The sequence below is a fragment of the Colletotrichum karsti genome, assembly GCF_011947395.1.
Source record: "Colletotrichum karsti strain CkLH20 chromosome Unknown Scaffold13, whole genome shotgun sequence".
NCBI classification, from domain to species: domain Eukaryota; kingdom Fungi; phylum Ascomycota; class Sordariomycetes; order Glomerellales; family Glomerellaceae; genus Colletotrichum; species Colletotrichum karsti.
This window is the reverse complement of record NW_024065913.1, coordinates 766,080-780,754: the sequence shown is the minus strand read 5'-3', so window position 1 is coordinate 780,754 and position 14,675 is coordinate 766,080. Positions and strand designations below refer to the sequence as shown.

Here is a 14,675-nt window from a genome sequence, read left to right as displayed (position 1 = left end):
GCTTCTCCGGCCGGATTGATGCGTGAGAGGTTCCCAAGGGGAGGAGCGGGAGGGTCGTCGATTGGCGATGTTGCGCAGCTTAAACGCAGGTAAGGCGGGTTTTCCGCGTAGGGATGGGGGTTGCAGATCGTAAGCGGGGAAGGTTGGGAAGGTTGGGTGCGTGGGTTGAGCTTCAGACTGGACGGGCTGCGATGCGGAGAAAGACTGCGTAATCGCTCGTTACTTGGAATAAGAATTCGAAGCCGGGAGTCAATTTGGCTCATCGGTGGCGGCGCCAACACGGCCAAGTCGGTCAGGCTGGTATAACTTAGGAAGCAGGTCTGGATCGGGATAATGTTTACGATGGTGATCTGCTCCCTCAGAAGGTTTTGATTGCAGGCTTTTTTAAAAGGCGAAGTCGCATAAATGGATCATGCGAACACGTTAGGGTCATGATCGGAACGCGATAGTGATTTTTACTGCTCTTCAATTCTCTCGAGAGAGGATGTGTCGAGAAAAGGAAAGACTAACAACACCATACTTTTTCGCAACCGCCAACACTATTCCCGCCTCTCAACTCCGCAACCGCCCGACCCCCAAATTTCGACACCGACAACCACCACCGCCAAACAATACCTTCTCTGCGCCGCGAACCTCTTGGGGTCCAATCAACAACACCGACCGACCGTCTTCTCTACAACCGACCGACGAACCTCGGCCCCTGACTCCGATCCGATGCTTGTCTATATTGACGTTATGAGATGAGCCAGATACGAGAGACCTTTTTTCTGCTTTCCGAGTGTAAACAACGACAAGGGCGACAACGACACTCCTAGAAGGGCAAATTCTTTTTTTCCTGTGATTTTTGTGAAGCAAGGGCTTTTGTGTGTGTGTGTGTTTGCTTTTCTGCTGGCGTGCGCACAGAGAGAGCCCTTACACTCCGGTAGCGTCGTCGAAGACGATGGCGGCCTTGATGGCGCTCTTGTTCCTGATGGCCTCGAGGGCCTCGCCGAACTGCTCGAGCTTGAAGGTCTTGTTGACGATACCCTTGGTGCGGACCTTGCCGGAGTCGAGGTAGTCGATGGTGGCGGCTATGGTGGCGGTTAGATATGCCATTTGCGGTGGGGAGAGATAGCATGAGCTTACGGAACATGTAGGTCTCGGAGAAGGATCCGAGGATGGTGATCTCGTCACCGAAGATCTTGGAAGGGGGCCACGAGACGCGGGCGGAGTCGGAGTAGACACTGGAAACAGTATGTTAGCTACCGTGATGGCCAATGTGTGTTTCTGTGTACTTACCCGTAGACAACGAGCTTGCCGCCGCGGCGGACGTAGTTGATGGCGTCCTCAAGGATCTTGACGGAACCGGTGGCCTCGACGACGACATCGAAACCGTAAGGGTGGTCCTTCTTGAGCTGGGCGAACTGGGCCTCGGGCTCCTTTCGGGAGAGCTCGATGTAGTTGTCCGCGGCGTCGAGGCTGCGGGCGAGGTCCATCTTGAGACCCTGAGGGGCGGCGATGGTGACGTTGCAACCACCGTTGTGGCGCATGAGCTGGGCAAGCATCTGTAGAGAGGTCCATCGTCAGAACGTTGTCACCACCAAGGTTCGTAGTTCACAGCTTCGGGAGCTGCGGTTCGGTGGAGTTGACTTACAAGACCGGTGGGGCCGGCGCCGAACATGAGGACGCTGGACCCTAGGCGGGGGCGGATCTTGTCCAAACCGTGGCAGGCGCAGGAAGCGGGCTCAAGGAGGGTCGCGTCGACATCGTTGAGGTTGTGGATCTTGAAAACCTTGCCGGCAGGGTAGGCGCAGTATTCAGCAAAACCGCCGTTCATGGTAACTCCGTGAGCCTCGAACTGAAGGGGGTGAATGTTAGTGAGTAGGTTCCGGCGGCGGTCGTGTAAGTGAGAAAGTGGGGCCGTACCTTCTCGCAGAGAAGAAGCTCTCCGCGACGGCAGTAGAAGCACTCATTGCAGAGCTCGCTGTTATCGGCGGCAACACGGTCACCAACCTTGAAGTCCTTGACTTTCTGTTTATTGGGGTCAGTATTGGCCTCATTCGCTCAATGGCTCAGGTTGAGAGAGAACGTACGGGTCCGACGGCGGCAACAACACCGACGGTCTCGTGGCCTGGGATCAAAGGGAACTTGGCAATGAATTCTCCCTCGTGGATGTGCTATTTCGAATGTCAACCACATATTCCAGGACAAGATTTGTTGAGGAGGTTTACCAAGTCTGTGGCCCAACGTCAGTTGAACAGGTTCTCAACTGCAGTTCATGTCACTCAATAAAGGCGTGCGCAAAGCCACTCACCAGTGCCACAAACACCGCAAGCCCGAACCTTGACCAGGACGTCATTCTCGCGCAGCTCTGGGAGAGGAACTTGGACGATTGACCAATCCTCGGGCTTCTCGTATCTGGATGAGGGGTCAGCTTATCGCCGATGGAGGGGTAGGATGCTAGGTGAGCAAGCTGTAAGGGACTTGTCGCCGCGGAGCTCGAGCAACTGGAGCTGGAGGGTAGCGCGTACCGGAGAGCCTTCATCTGCTTGGGGAGGTTCGACATGGTGAAGTTGTGGTTATGTTGGATCTGTGTTTCTCAAAAGCTGAGTTGATGAAGCTGAGTTAGTAAGGTACTGTATTCCGATATGCAAGTGGAGGATTGGGGGGGTCAATCGGTGAAGGGATTGGCAGGCGTAGAAGGAAAGAACTCACGGGAGGGGAGGGACGGTGAGAGGAAGCTTGGAGAAGAATTTTTGCCACGGTATTGAGGAGGTGAACGCAGCAGTTTATATACCGCCGCGTCAAATGAGACCATGTTTAAGGAAGCGCGGGGAACAAGTGAATGGGCAGATCTTGGGATGGAGATGGAGCCAGGGTCCAAGGTGTCGTTGGCTGGCTTGTCTGAGGTCAGGGTACCTACATCTTTCTCCTCCCTGGGATGTACAGTTTACGGACGAGTCGGCGAGCTTTGCCAGGCTACACCGAGTTTACTTCGCGAGCGCAAAGCGCCATCATGCTGTGGTACCTCTGAACCGTGAGGTAGTGGGATGGCTTGTAGCTGCATCCCGCATCCACAAATCCACCTCCGCGTCTGCGTATGCATCGTCTTCCGTCCGACTCCACGCAACCACTCGGCCAACAGAAGATCACGGTACATACACGAAGCAGCTGGCAGCATGCCACGCTCGTGGCAAGGCCCAGCTTGTTCTGGCCACATACACGATCGGTGAGTGCGCATTTGCATGAAAAAATATGGGCGAAGGCTGGCCAGCGCAAATCGCCGAAGTGCAATGCTCGTCACTGTGTTATTCACCCCTGTTGCCCCGCCTTCAGAGCTCCAGCACTAGCTGTATACATAAAATCAGCGTCATCACGCAGGGCTGCCACTGGCAAGGACAACTTCCTGGCCTGAAAAAACTGGAGAGGGGCACGTCGCGAAGAAGGTCAGCTCAGGCGTGCCGCAGGGAGAACAGGATCGAAGTTCGAACGAATTGAGCTATGAGGTGAGGTGAGGGGCAGAATCAGAATGGCAAGCGACGCGCCCAACCCCACCGACAACTGCCAGCCAGTAATTCCAGCTGCTCCTGTCACCCCAACCCGGTACGTAAGTAAGTCATCTCCATGTGGAGGGAGAGTCTCCACGCCAAGGGCCGGGCACGGAGAGGGCCAGCAAACCGGGGAACGGCCGGGAGAGAACCACACCTAGGGTAGCGCGTGGAGAGAGGGGATTGTCGCGGGCGCGGGCATGAAGCCCTGCCCGGCGTAGGTAGGCGTAGGTAGGCGTGGGTATGAGCGTGGGCTGCACGGTCGAGGCCAGAAAACTAGTGTAGGTCAGTTCATGTCATGTGCCGTGAAGTGTCACCATAATCTTACACTCCCTGGAGCTCCGAGACGTGGGTTTTTGTTGAGGTGATGTGCCTTGCCTGCTCGCGGCCCTCGGAGACGACGGCGGATGTGGGAGATAAGCACCGGTGGCTAGGTGGAGCAGCGAGCTGGAATGGAATACCAGAGAAGATGTGGTGGTGTTCTTGTTTTTTTTTCCTCCCCTGGCGTGGTGTCAGTTTCTCTTGCTCTGATTTTTGCCGTTGCAAGTCAACTCCAGACAGTAGAAGACCGGGGCCCTGTTGCCCCCCTTTCCAATTCTGGTGCAGTTCGCTTGCCTCTTCCTGTTCTGACTGGCTCCATGAAGCATCGTCGGCCCCGTCGTGGTGGGACGGACGGGTATGGGATGGGTCGTCGAGGCTCTGATATGATTTTGTCGTGGTCGTTTACAACACGGGAATTCGGGTCCGACAATAGGTAAGCTAGTTGATGAGCTTGATAAACCCCGTTGCAGTTGTCCGTACTTCTGGTGTCAGAATTCAGCTGTCGAATGTTCTTCTGGAAACGAATTTCGAAGCTGCGAGAAAATCGTCAATTTGTCGGATTACCTATAATGGATAATGCCGACGTGATCGCGGGCTGAGGTTGTGTCAGAAGGGATACCAGAGTACATGCAAGAAGGGCGAGGCGATATCCTCAATTGTCAGGTCAGGACCCCTTCCTTGCTCATCCAACAGCTCTGGAAAGCAACAGCATTCGGAAACCGGGCGAAGGCAGGGAAGCAAGCACGGTAGGCGTGACATTTCCCGATGTCAGGTTAGTAATTGGTAGGCAGTGCGTTGAGGAAGCGCCCCTCGTTCCTTCCAAGCCATTCTTGCGCATCTCACTCGCCGAGACAAGACAGCAAATAAAGGTGTGGAGATGGGATGCTGCTTGATTTCCGAACTTACGCGGGGCACGAATGAGACTCTAACAAGATGAGAAACCTGGCAGTCATGAGATTCGTCACCGCCACTTGCTTAGGTCGAAGGCACACGCTCAACCCGCCTCGGCACTCATGCGCATCAGCACCTTAGGTACGATACGCACTTGCTACTTCTGGACAGGGCCATCAACAGCTTCGCGCATTCAGGCAGGGTCCTTCCACCACGGGAACATCGCGCATTGCTTCTTTACAGGGATTGTCTTGAAAGTCAAGTGTACGATACGTTCATTCGTGCATGCAGCCTGTTGAAGCTATATCCTACGTGCGTCGGCCTTGGTGTCGATGCTTACCGCAGGAGAGCCGCCCTCAACATTGCTCATGGCCAGACCGATCCCTTTCGTTTCCAGCCCTGGACTCCGAGAACACCGATAAAACCAGTCGTCCTCATTTCTTTTTTCTCCCCTTCGTTGTCCCTCGACATGCATGAGAGTCTCAAACGTGACCCCTCGAGATTTCAGCACCACCCCCACGTGCTAGTCCGGCAGACACCGCTCGCTCATCACAGCGTTTGCAAAAGAAAGACAAGAAATTGTGGCTTTTCACTGTTTGAGAGGAAGCAGCACAAGCCGCAGGCTGCAATTCATGACCTTTTGATGCAAACGATATCCGAGGATCTAACCTCCAAACTCCCACGATGTTTCCCCCGTAGTCTGTGACGTTAACAGACGCGCGACTGCTCCGGCCATCCACTGTTTAGAGTACATGTCGGTGCCTTTTTTGTTTTGCCAATGCGTCTCGAGAGTAAAAGCCGATAGGAAAGATACCTCTTACGAGGGGGGAGCGCCACGGCCACGGCCAAAGCCACCACGGCTGCGAAGTGTGTTAGCAAAAATGATCCCATTCTCGAAAATGCGCCGGCGTCGAAATATCGAATCGCCCGACTGGTTTGGGGATTGCTCACAACTGGGGCTCGAATCCACCAGGGGCACCGCCCTCCTTGCCCTCGCCAGCATCGCGACGGCGGTAGCCGCCCTCACGGTCACCACGGTCGCCGCCACGGCCACGGCCGCCGAAGGGTCTTCTCTCGCGCTCGCCCTCACCGAGCATGCCGCGGGGAGGAGCGTGGGAGCGCTGCTGCTTGATGTGGGTGGCGGGGACGATCTCGGCGGGAAGGTGAAGCCACTCGCGGAGGTAGTCGAGACCCTCGGGGGTCAGGGTGTAGTAGTAGTATTGCCAGGAGAACTGAGTCTTGACATAGCCGCGGGAGGTGAGGGACTGGCAAGCCTTGACGACGAACAGGTTCTTGGTGTCGATGTCGGGGTGCTTGGGAAGGTTGAAGTCCTTCTTCGCGACGAGGACACCCTCGCGGAAGAGGTACTGTAAATTTCGTCGTCAGTAATCCGTAGAAACTCCCTTGCGCTTCCTGCAAGCTGTCAATCGTACCTCGTGGATCTTCTTGCGGTCGGCCTTGGGGATGAGCATCTTCGCGGTATTGGGCGGATCGTTTGCTGGTCGATGGAAGATTGAACTTTCGAGTTCGCGATCTAAATTGAGAAAATCTTGTGTGTGCTGGGCGTGACGGGAAGAAGGGCTAGTTAGAGTGGGCCCTCAATTGTGCCCCCCGCCGTCCTCAGTTTAACGAGTTGTGGCGTGGTGGCTCAGGCGAGCATCCACCTCATGGACGCCACCTCACGGGTGGGTCGCTCCCTTATCTCCGATGGGTCAGGTCGCGTTTTCAAAGTGGTTGCTAGGCTGGTTGCGCGAACACCCTTGCCCTTCCTGACTTTCCCATATCCAAACTTCAATCAGCCATCCCGACAACGACATCTCGAAGGCGATCCTAAACGTGTGATCACATAGTACGCGGATAAACCAAGACAGCCGGTGGTCGAAATGGATAACAACAGCGAATCCAACAAGAAGGACGTCAACGTCTTGGTCAGTACCTTCGCGGGCCTGGGCCCGTCAACCTTGGTCCTCAGAGTACCCTCTTCAACACCACTATCCGATCTACGCCACCAACTCGACGAACGGCTGCCTGCGACGGAGAACCGACTGATTTTGACGACTGTTTCGAACAAAGAACTATCTCCCTTCGCTACAAATCCAGTGTCTGACCTGCTCTCCGCCGACGATGACTTCGTCTCGCTGCGCCTTTCAGTGCCGCTTTGCGGTGGCAAGGGTGGTTTCGGATCCCAGCTGAGAGCTGCGGGTGGTCGCATGTCCTCCAAGAAGAAGCGCAACCAGGGCGACGCCAACAACTCCAGCAGAAATCTTGACGGCCGCCGGCTGCGGACTGTCACGGAAGCCAAGGCTTTGGCTGAGTACCTCGCCATCAAGCCGGAGATGGAGAAGAAGGAGAAGGAGAAGCGTCGCGAGAGATGGCAACAGATCGTCGAACAGGCAGAAAAGCGCGAGGATGAGATCAAGAATGGCGGAAAGGGCCGTCTGGATGGCAAGTGGGTTGAGGACAAGGAAGAGTCGAATGAGAGGACTCGCGAGGCTGTTCTTGCCGCGATGAAGGCTGGCAACTACAAAGACAATCTGCTGGGAACATCGCAAGGATCCACGGGCTCTGAAGAGACTGATGAGGCTATGACGAGCGACGATGAGGAGGAAGAGGGTGGCAGTTCAAAGGAGTCAACCCCTCCTTCTGAGCCAGCGAAGGCCCCTCAAAACAAGCCCAGAAAGTTTTTCGGATTCGATGAGGACGACGAGTTCATGAGCTCAGACGAGGATGACGAAGATGCCAAGGGAAAGGGAAAGGCTAAGGCAAAGTGAGAGGAGGCGCACGACGTCTGTAGTACTTCATGACGTCTCTGGTGCTTGTCGACGCCTCTCATGCTTCTCGTAGTCTCGGTATTATTCGCAAGGAGTTATGTCATTGGGAGCGCACGGAGTTTTGGTTGACTATTCAATGACAGGCAACGGGCCTAGAGACCCGTACAAAATGAAGAAATGGATGGGCATTACAGATAGTTTGTCACGAATTCACATTCAGCGCCCAGGAGAGCGCTTTCAGCAGCCTCGTCGCACGACACATCCTCCGATGCTCTATTTGAGGTCTCGTTCCATCTTGAAGTAATACCGTCGCCCGGCTCCTCCGTCTAACTTGCGTTCAGCCTATTCCAACATCGCTTATGCGTTCAGGTTGACGGGGAAGTTGCCGTTCTCTGTTCTTTGTCAGCAAAGTGCTCCTTGATATCGGGATTTGATACTGACCGCGCTGCTCATCCCAGCGCTGGTACCAGCCGGAGGGGCACAGGGAGCGGTAGCCGAGCCAGAACTGCATGCTGTTAGTCCTTGGTTCCCTCAGAACGATCGTGGGATATCCGGACCTGGCGGCAGGGGGCGAAGTCCTCGCCCTTGGCGTTGATGCACTTGTGGTAGTCGACGTAGTTCTGCCAGCAGTGCTTGGTCTGGTTCATGTTCGGGAAGCGGGCATCGGTGCCTATGGAATTTCAAGTTAAACCACCATCCATCGTGTCCGGCGTCAATTGATGCGGTCGCATCGCGGATTTCGGAGGTTCGGGCGGGGGGTTCATACCGGCTACAAGTCATCAGTTAGCCTCGGAAGAATCAGGCCATAATTCGGCGAGGGATATTTCTCAACGTACCAGTGACGAACTTGAAGGGCTTGGTAACGAGCTCCTGATCGTCGGACATTTTGACTGCGTGCGAATGCAATTGACTGGGAATCGGTTCGGCGGATGGAGCAGAGTGGGCAGCGACGTGCGATTGGTGTTGTTGCTGTGAGAGCAATTGAAGGTCGTTTCTGCACCGGAGAATCAGATGGTGACGGGCGAGAACGGGTGGATGCCTGAAATGGCCAATCGGGCCTCAGGCATTGCAAAGGTGGGCCGAGCTCCCGCCTAACATCAGACCAGACTGATGGAAGGGCCGCCAACTTCTAAACACTCATTTCGAGATCCAGTCCCGACCAACGAACGACCGCTCCCTCAGCTGTACCGAAACCCCGAAAATCTCCCCTCTAAAATCTAAAAATCAGTCACGATGCGTCCTACTCTCGCCCTCCGTGCTTTCCGCCCGACCATGCGCATGAGGACCCCGGTTCCTGTACGTTGAAATTTCGCTGCCCCGGACGAGCGCTATAATAGCTAATTGTGACGTTTGCCCTCAGGCCGAGGACCAAGTTGGTATGTCGACCCCCGCCGACGGCCATTGATGCATCTCACGATACCCGACATCGATCTCGACCGCTGCGACCGATCGCGCGACAGCATTTGCAGAGGCTGATACGCTTTATTCTAGGCCACACCGTTTCCCAGAGACTGCGCAAGCTCAAGCAGATCCCCCCCGAATTGTTCCCCCTCGGTATGTCAGATCCGACAGCGATGATATTGGTCCGGACTTTTCGTTGACGCAGTACAGGTGTCGTCGTTGGCTTTGCCCTGGCCGCTGCTGCCTACTCCGTCGGACGTCATTTCATGACCGACGGCACCATCCGTATCAAGCGCCAGAACAAGGCTGCCGTTGATGCCGCGGAGGCCAAGGGACACCACTAGATTGTGGCCGGGAAGATGATGGGAGGCGGTCGACCAAAAGCGTCGATGTGTGATTAGGGGGACTCCATTTGTATATGTCAACGACAGAGACAGATCAAAGGCACTAGAGACGCTGCTTTTCATTTTCCTTTCTCAAACATGTGCTTCTTGTTCCAGCCATGGAACAGAGCGAGGTCCATTTGTATATCAGCAACCGTGTGAACGCCATCGCTATGCAAAGAAACAAGACCCATATCATCCTTCAAATTCGCCTTGATTCACTCCGGTCTCGGTCCCGCAACGTCGAGCCCCTCCAGACCCTGCATCGGGTCATCTCCACGTACTTCAACCTGCGTCTTGGCCTGTTCAGAAGCAAGTCGGTCCTCCTCACTGACGGCGTTTTCTGCCAGCCATCCTTCCTACAGACGTCATTAGTACAGATGATCTCAGTCTCTGAGCTCCGATGGACTAACCTGCTCCCATAGAGCCTTTTTGCTCCCCAGGCCTTCATCTGCGCTCTTCGGTACCTTGGCGGCTGAAACTTTAATAACTCTTCCGAAGAATTCCGACTGATCCATGTTGTCGATGGCTTCTTTGGCGTCCTCCGCATCCTCGTACTCGACGTATGCGAATCCTCGATGAGGGTCGGTTGAGTTCGGCTTGTCGTTCTTGGGTAGCGACACGTCCGCGATTTCGCCAAAGGGGATAAAAGCATCGTGAACGTTGGCAGCCGTGACGGCGGAGGCCAGACCACCGACGAATACAGTCGCCTTCCAGCGCGAGGCGTCTGTCATTTTTGCTGAGTTTTGGTGAGTGTTGTACAAGTTGAAGCGCTTTTAACCGAGTTATCGTGAGATATCAAACTCGGCTGAGACCTTCACTGAGAATGAATCTTTTGGTTAGCGGGGTCTCAGTGTAATAGGTAGCTCGGGCAACTCACCATTGGCTGAACCAGAGGGGAGCTTTAACGCACGTGACGCGACTTCTGGTCGCAGGTGCACGGTCCGGGGTGGGTTTTGGGGAGCTTGAAGCTGGATGTGGGCTGCAATCTGGCATCATAAGGTATTCCAGGATAGAGGCCAGCGTACCAATCCAACAACTGACAGCCACCTTTCCCGCAAGGCCAGGCTGCATTTCTTTGACACTGCATAGTCTGGACCACACCCTCCAGATTTTTGCTGCTTTATATTCAGCCAATGCCAATTACCGCCTGAGTTGTCTCGATTGGTAGACCATTTCTTTTGCAACGACCTACCCTCCCTCCGAGTACAGTCCTGGGGACTGAGTGATTCTCGTAATCATGGTTCGCCTTCGCGAGATCCCGAGGACGGCGGCCTTTGCCTGGTCCCCGGACCCGTCGAAGCCTCTCTTGATCACCGGCACCAGAGCTGGAGCTGTCGATGCCGACTTCTCTGATGAGACCAAGCTGGAGCTGTGGGACCTCAACCTCGACAACCAAGATCAGGGCCTCGAGCTACAGCCCGTCGCCAGCATCAGCACCGACTCGAGGTAGGCTTCCCTGCGATTCAACCCAACCAGTCACGTCACTCACCAGGCATTCCTAGATTCTATGATATTGCCTGGGGACCAGCCGACTCCGACCATCCAAGGGGCATCATCGCTGGCGCTCTGGAGAATGGATCCCTCGACCTGTGGGATGCCGAGAAGCTCATCGAAGGCGCCGACGACGCCCACATGTCCCGCACAACGAAGCACACCGGTGCAATCAAGTCCCTTCAATTCAACGCTCTTCGACCCAACATTCTTGCCACCGCCGGCGCAAAGGGAGAGCTGTTCATCTACGACATCAACGACGTTGGCAACCCGTTCCGACTCGGCACCGCCGCCGCTCGCTCAGACGATCTGGAATGCGTCGCATGGAACCGCAAGGTGGCACACATTCTGGCCACTGGAGGATCCGGTGGATTCGTTACTGTTTGGGATTTGAAGACTAAGAAGGCGTCTCTGACGCTCAACAACAACAGGAAACCAGTCAGCGCGATTGCTTGGGACCCAAACAACTCGACCAAGCTTCTTACCGCTACCCACGACGACACTTCCCCTCTTATCTACTTGTGGGACCTCAGGAACTCCAATGCACCCGAGCGTACACTTCAGGGACACGAACAGGGCGTTCTGTCTCTGTCTTGGTGTCAGCAGGACAGCGACTTGTTGATTTCTTGCGGCAAGGACAACAGGACTCTGGTTTGGAACCCCCAGACTGGTGATCGTTATGGAGAGTTTCCCGAGGTCACGAACTGGACTTTCCTGACCCGCTTCAACCCCTCGAACCCGAACCTGTCGGCCACGGCCGGTTTCGACGGCAAGATCACTATCCAGACCCTGCAAAACACCAATCCCTCGACCACCCAGAGCACGACGCAAAACAACCTGGACGGCGAGGACTTCTTCACCAGCGCGCAGACTCAGCCTCAGGGAGCTTCCTTCTCGCTCAACAAGGCGCCCAAGTGGTTTGAGCGTCCCATTGGTGCCACGTTTGGCTTTGGAGGAAAACTCATCATTTTCAAGCAAAATGCTCAGCAGCGTACCTCCAAGATCTCGATTTCTCAGTTCGCGGTTGACTCCGCTGTGGGCACCGCTACAGAGAAGTTCGAGGAGGCTCTCCAGTCTGGTGATATTGTTGGCCTTTGCGAGACTCGCAAGGAACAGTCGAAGACCGAGGAGGAGAAGGCCGACTGGCTCGTCATGGAGACTTTGACCGCCGAGAACCCCCGAAAGCGCATTATCGAGTACCTTGGTTTCACTGAAGAGGAGATCACAAACGGAGTCTCCAAGGGTGAGGAAGAAAAGTCCGAGGAGGCTGTCGAAGAGAAGAAGGAAGAAGCCAAAGATGAGGACAATATGTGGGGTGACGGTGACGGCGAGGGTGAAGACTTCTTGTCCAACTTGTCTGCCAACAAGGGGGCCAAGACCGACAGCCCCTTCCATCTGCTTGCCGACACCGACACCGCAGTTGAGAAGTCTATCACCAAGGCGTTGATGCTCGGCAACTTTGCCAAGGCTACCGACATTTCCTTGAAGGAGCAGCGTTGGGCCGATGCATTCTTGATTGCCAACTGCGGCGGACAAGAATTGGTGGACAAAGTGCAGTCTGCTTACCTGGCAAGCAAGGATGGCGTCCCTAGCTATGTCCGACTCTTGGGATCCGTCATCGCCAAGAACCTGTGGGACGTCGTCTACAACGCCGACCTCGAGAATTGGAAGGAGTCAATGGCCATTCTCTGCACGTTCTCAAACCCCAAGGAATTCCCTGATCTCTGCGACGCCCTTGGAGATCGCATCCTTGAGAGTGGTTCTCGGAAGGACGCCTCTTTCTGCTATTTGGTTGGTTCCAAGCTCGAGAAGGTTGTCTCTATCTGGATCAACGAGCTCGAGGAAGCCGAGCAGGCCGGTGTCCAGGAACCTAGCGAAGACTCGACCTTCTCTGTTCATGCCCGCTCTCTGCAGCACTTCATTGAGAAGGTCACCATCTTCCGTCAAGTTACCAAGTTCCAAGACACCGAGAAGAGTCAGAGTGCGGACTGGAAGCTGTCGGCCCTGTACGAGAAGTACACAGAGTACGCCGACATCATTGCCGCGCACGGCAAGCTTGCTGTCGCTCAGAAGTACCTTGATCTTCTGCCGGACAACTACCCCGCGGCAGAGATCTCAAGAAACCGCTTGAGGCTTGCCACTCAGAGGGGAGCCGCTCCCAAGGCCGCGGCGGCTGCGGCTCGTCGTCCTGGGCAAGCTCCGGCTGCGACAAATCCGAGAGTCACTCCGGTCTATCAGCCCACTGCCCCTGCCGCTGCTGCGGCTCCTCCCAGCTCCAACCCGTATGCTCCAGCCGGGCCTGCCCTTGCTGCCTCCTCTGTATCCGCGGCGTCAAACCCTTACGCTCCTCCTACCGTCGGGTACAACCCGGCTCCCGCCACAGGCTATACACCCGCTGCCGCTCCATCCCCTTATGCACCGGCTCAGGGTTACCAGCCTCCCGCTCAATCCTACGGAGCGCCAGCCGGCTATGGCCCACCGCCCACCAATTTCGGCGCTGTTCCCCCGCCGCCGCGAAACTCCACGCCGACATCCTCTTTCAGGCCTAAGGAGAGCTGGAACGATGTGCCTCTGGTCAACAAGGCGCCTCCTCGCAAGACAACCCCCAGTGTGGCCCCGATCACTTCGCCATTCCCGGGACAGACGAACCAGGCCGGTCCTCCTCCTCAAAGTCCCTACGGCCGCAGTGGCGCAACTCCCCCTCCCCCTCCTCCCAAGGGGCCGGCTCCTCCCCGTGTCACGTCTCCTCTGGCCGGACCCCCGCAGGCATTCCAGGCACCGCCGAGACCGACGTCGGCAGCTTCGAACGCATACGCTCCTCCGCCTCCCCAGGCTGGCGCCCCGCCTTCCATGATGCCGCCGCCGCCCATGGCTCGCGGCCCTTCGCCGTACAACCCTCCTCCATCTGGCGCCCCCCCCTCAAACCGCTATGCCCCGGCCGCTGCAACGCAGCCTCAAGCAAGCCAACCACCTATGGGATCGGCTCCACCTCCGGGTAGCCAGCCACCCCCGAGGAACCCTTACGCACCGCCGCCGCAAGCAGGCACCCCGCAGAACCAGTACGCGCCTTCACCCTACGGAGCTCCTCCTGCCGCCGCCGCACCTCCTCCGGCTGCATCAAGGCCTCCCACTGGACCTCCTCCTGCAGGCGGACCGCCTCCAGCCGCCGCTGCCACCCCTCCCCCTCCTAAGGCAGCGCCACCGCCAGCTAAGGCCAGGCACCCGGCTGGTGACAGATCTCACATCCCACCTCACGCCCAGAGTTTGGTAGATGTTCTCAATTCGGATATGCAGCGGGTGGCATCGCGAGCGCCTGCTAGTTTCGCTGCCCAGGTGAAGGACACCCAGAAGCGTCTCAACTTGCTGTTCGACCACCTCAACAACGAAGAGCTCGTCAAGCCCGATACAATTGATCAGCTTGTAGCTCTCGCTGAGTCTATTGACGAGAAGAATTACGAGGTGGCCCACAAGATCCAAGTTGAGATCCAGAAGGAGAAGACCGAGGAGTGCGGTAACTGGATGGTAAGTACAGCATTGAAAGCAAGCGTTGAGACTAGTTTACTGACGTATACTTCAGGTTGGTGTCAAGCGGTTGATCAGCATGAGCAAGGCCACCCCATGAACGTCTTGATGAGGGGACCTGGTGGCGCTGGGTATGAGTTGTTGATGATAGCCAATTGCACTTTTACGTATACACTAGAATCAAAACGAATGAAGATGTTGAGTTGAATTACGATGCCGCCCATTTGAGGCAAGCAGAAGTTCCCAATTTTCTAAATCCAAAGAAGTGCACCGCCTTGCGTGATCTACTACAACAAAAGCTTCTTGAATGCATCTCGTGAAGTAAACCTTGAAACTGAGAAAAATCCGAAATTGCTTTGTTTTTA

At 55.8% G+C, this 14,675-nt stretch overlaps 7 protein-coding genes across 7 annotated transcripts; 3 read left to right on the top strand and 4 right to left on the bottom strand.

Annotated features, from left to right (window-relative positions):
- Positions 1-912: 912 nt before the first annotated feature.
- CkaCkLH20_04900 (alcohol dehydrogenase GroES-like domain-containing protein) lies at positions 913-2,545 on the bottom strand (the record flags this gene model as incomplete). Its single annotated transcript, XM_038887619.1, has 9 exons — positions 913-1,070; positions 1,126-1,223; positions 1,279-1,544; positions 1,634-1,837; positions 1,906-2,010; positions 2,073-2,156; positions 2,211-2,215; positions 2,294-2,397; positions 2,511-2,545. 9 exons carry the CDS (start codon positions 2,543-2,545, stop codon positions 913-915), a joined length of 1,059 nt encoding a protein of 352 aa, XP_038747226.1.
- A 3,011-nt stretch (positions 2,546-5,556) lies between these two features.
- Positions 5,557-6,211, bottom strand: CkaCkLH20_04899 (plectin/S10 domain-containing protein; the record flags this gene model as incomplete). Its single annotated transcript, XM_038887618.1, has 3 exons — positions 5,557-5,599; positions 5,691-6,106; positions 6,173-6,211. The coding sequence occupies 3 exons, from the start codon at positions 6,209-6,211 to the stop codon at positions 5,557-5,559; spliced, it is 498 nt and encodes a 165-aa protein (XP_038747225.1).
- A 411-nt stretch (positions 6,212-6,622) lies between these two features.
- Positions 6,623-7,510, top strand: CkaCkLH20_04898 (uncharacterized protein; the record flags this gene model as incomplete). Its single annotated transcript, XM_038887617.1, has 1 exon — positions 6,623-7,510. The coding sequence occupies one exon, from the start codon at positions 6,623-6,625 to the stop codon at positions 7,508-7,510; it is 888 nt and encodes a 295-aa protein (XP_038747224.1).
- Positions 7,511-7,867: 357 nt separating this feature from the next.
- Positions 7,868-8,395, bottom strand: CkaCkLH20_04897 (cytochrome c oxidase polypeptide vib; the record flags this gene model as incomplete). Its single annotated transcript, XM_038887616.1, has 4 exons — positions 7,868-7,902; positions 7,952-8,015; positions 8,068-8,180; positions 8,347-8,395. The coding sequence occupies 4 exons, from the start codon at positions 8,393-8,395 to the stop codon at positions 7,868-7,870; spliced, it is 261 nt and encodes an 86-aa protein (XP_038747223.1).
- A 348-nt stretch (positions 8,396-8,743) lies between these two features.
- Positions 8,744-9,255, top strand: CkaCkLH20_04896 (uncharacterized protein; the record flags this gene model as incomplete). Its single annotated transcript, XM_038887615.1, has 4 exons — positions 8,744-8,806; positions 8,871-8,886; positions 9,002-9,064; positions 9,122-9,255. 4 exons carry the CDS (start codon positions 8,744-8,746, stop codon positions 9,253-9,255), a joined length of 276 nt encoding a protein of 91 aa, XP_038747222.1.
- A 257-nt stretch (positions 9,256-9,512) lies between these two features.
- Positions 9,513-10,028, bottom strand: CkaCkLH20_04895 (RNA recognition domain-containing protein; the record flags this gene model as incomplete). Its single annotated transcript, XM_038887614.1, has 2 exons — positions 9,513-9,653; positions 9,708-10,028. The coding sequence occupies 2 exons, from the start codon at positions 10,026-10,028 to the stop codon at positions 9,513-9,515; spliced, it is 462 nt and encodes a 153-aa protein (XP_038747221.1).
- Positions 10,029-10,534: 506 nt separating this feature from the next.
- On the top strand, positions 10,535-14,410 carry CkaCkLH20_04894 (WD domain-containing protein; the record flags this gene model as incomplete). The annotated part of the gene is made up of 3 exons (XM_038887613.1): positions 10,535-10,743; positions 10,800-14,310; positions 14,366-14,410. The coding sequence occupies 3 exons, from the start codon at positions 10,535-10,537 to the stop codon at positions 14,408-14,410; spliced, it is 3,765 nt and encodes a 1,254-aa protein (XP_038747220.1).
- Between the last annotated feature and the right edge of the window lie 265 nt (positions 14,411-14,675).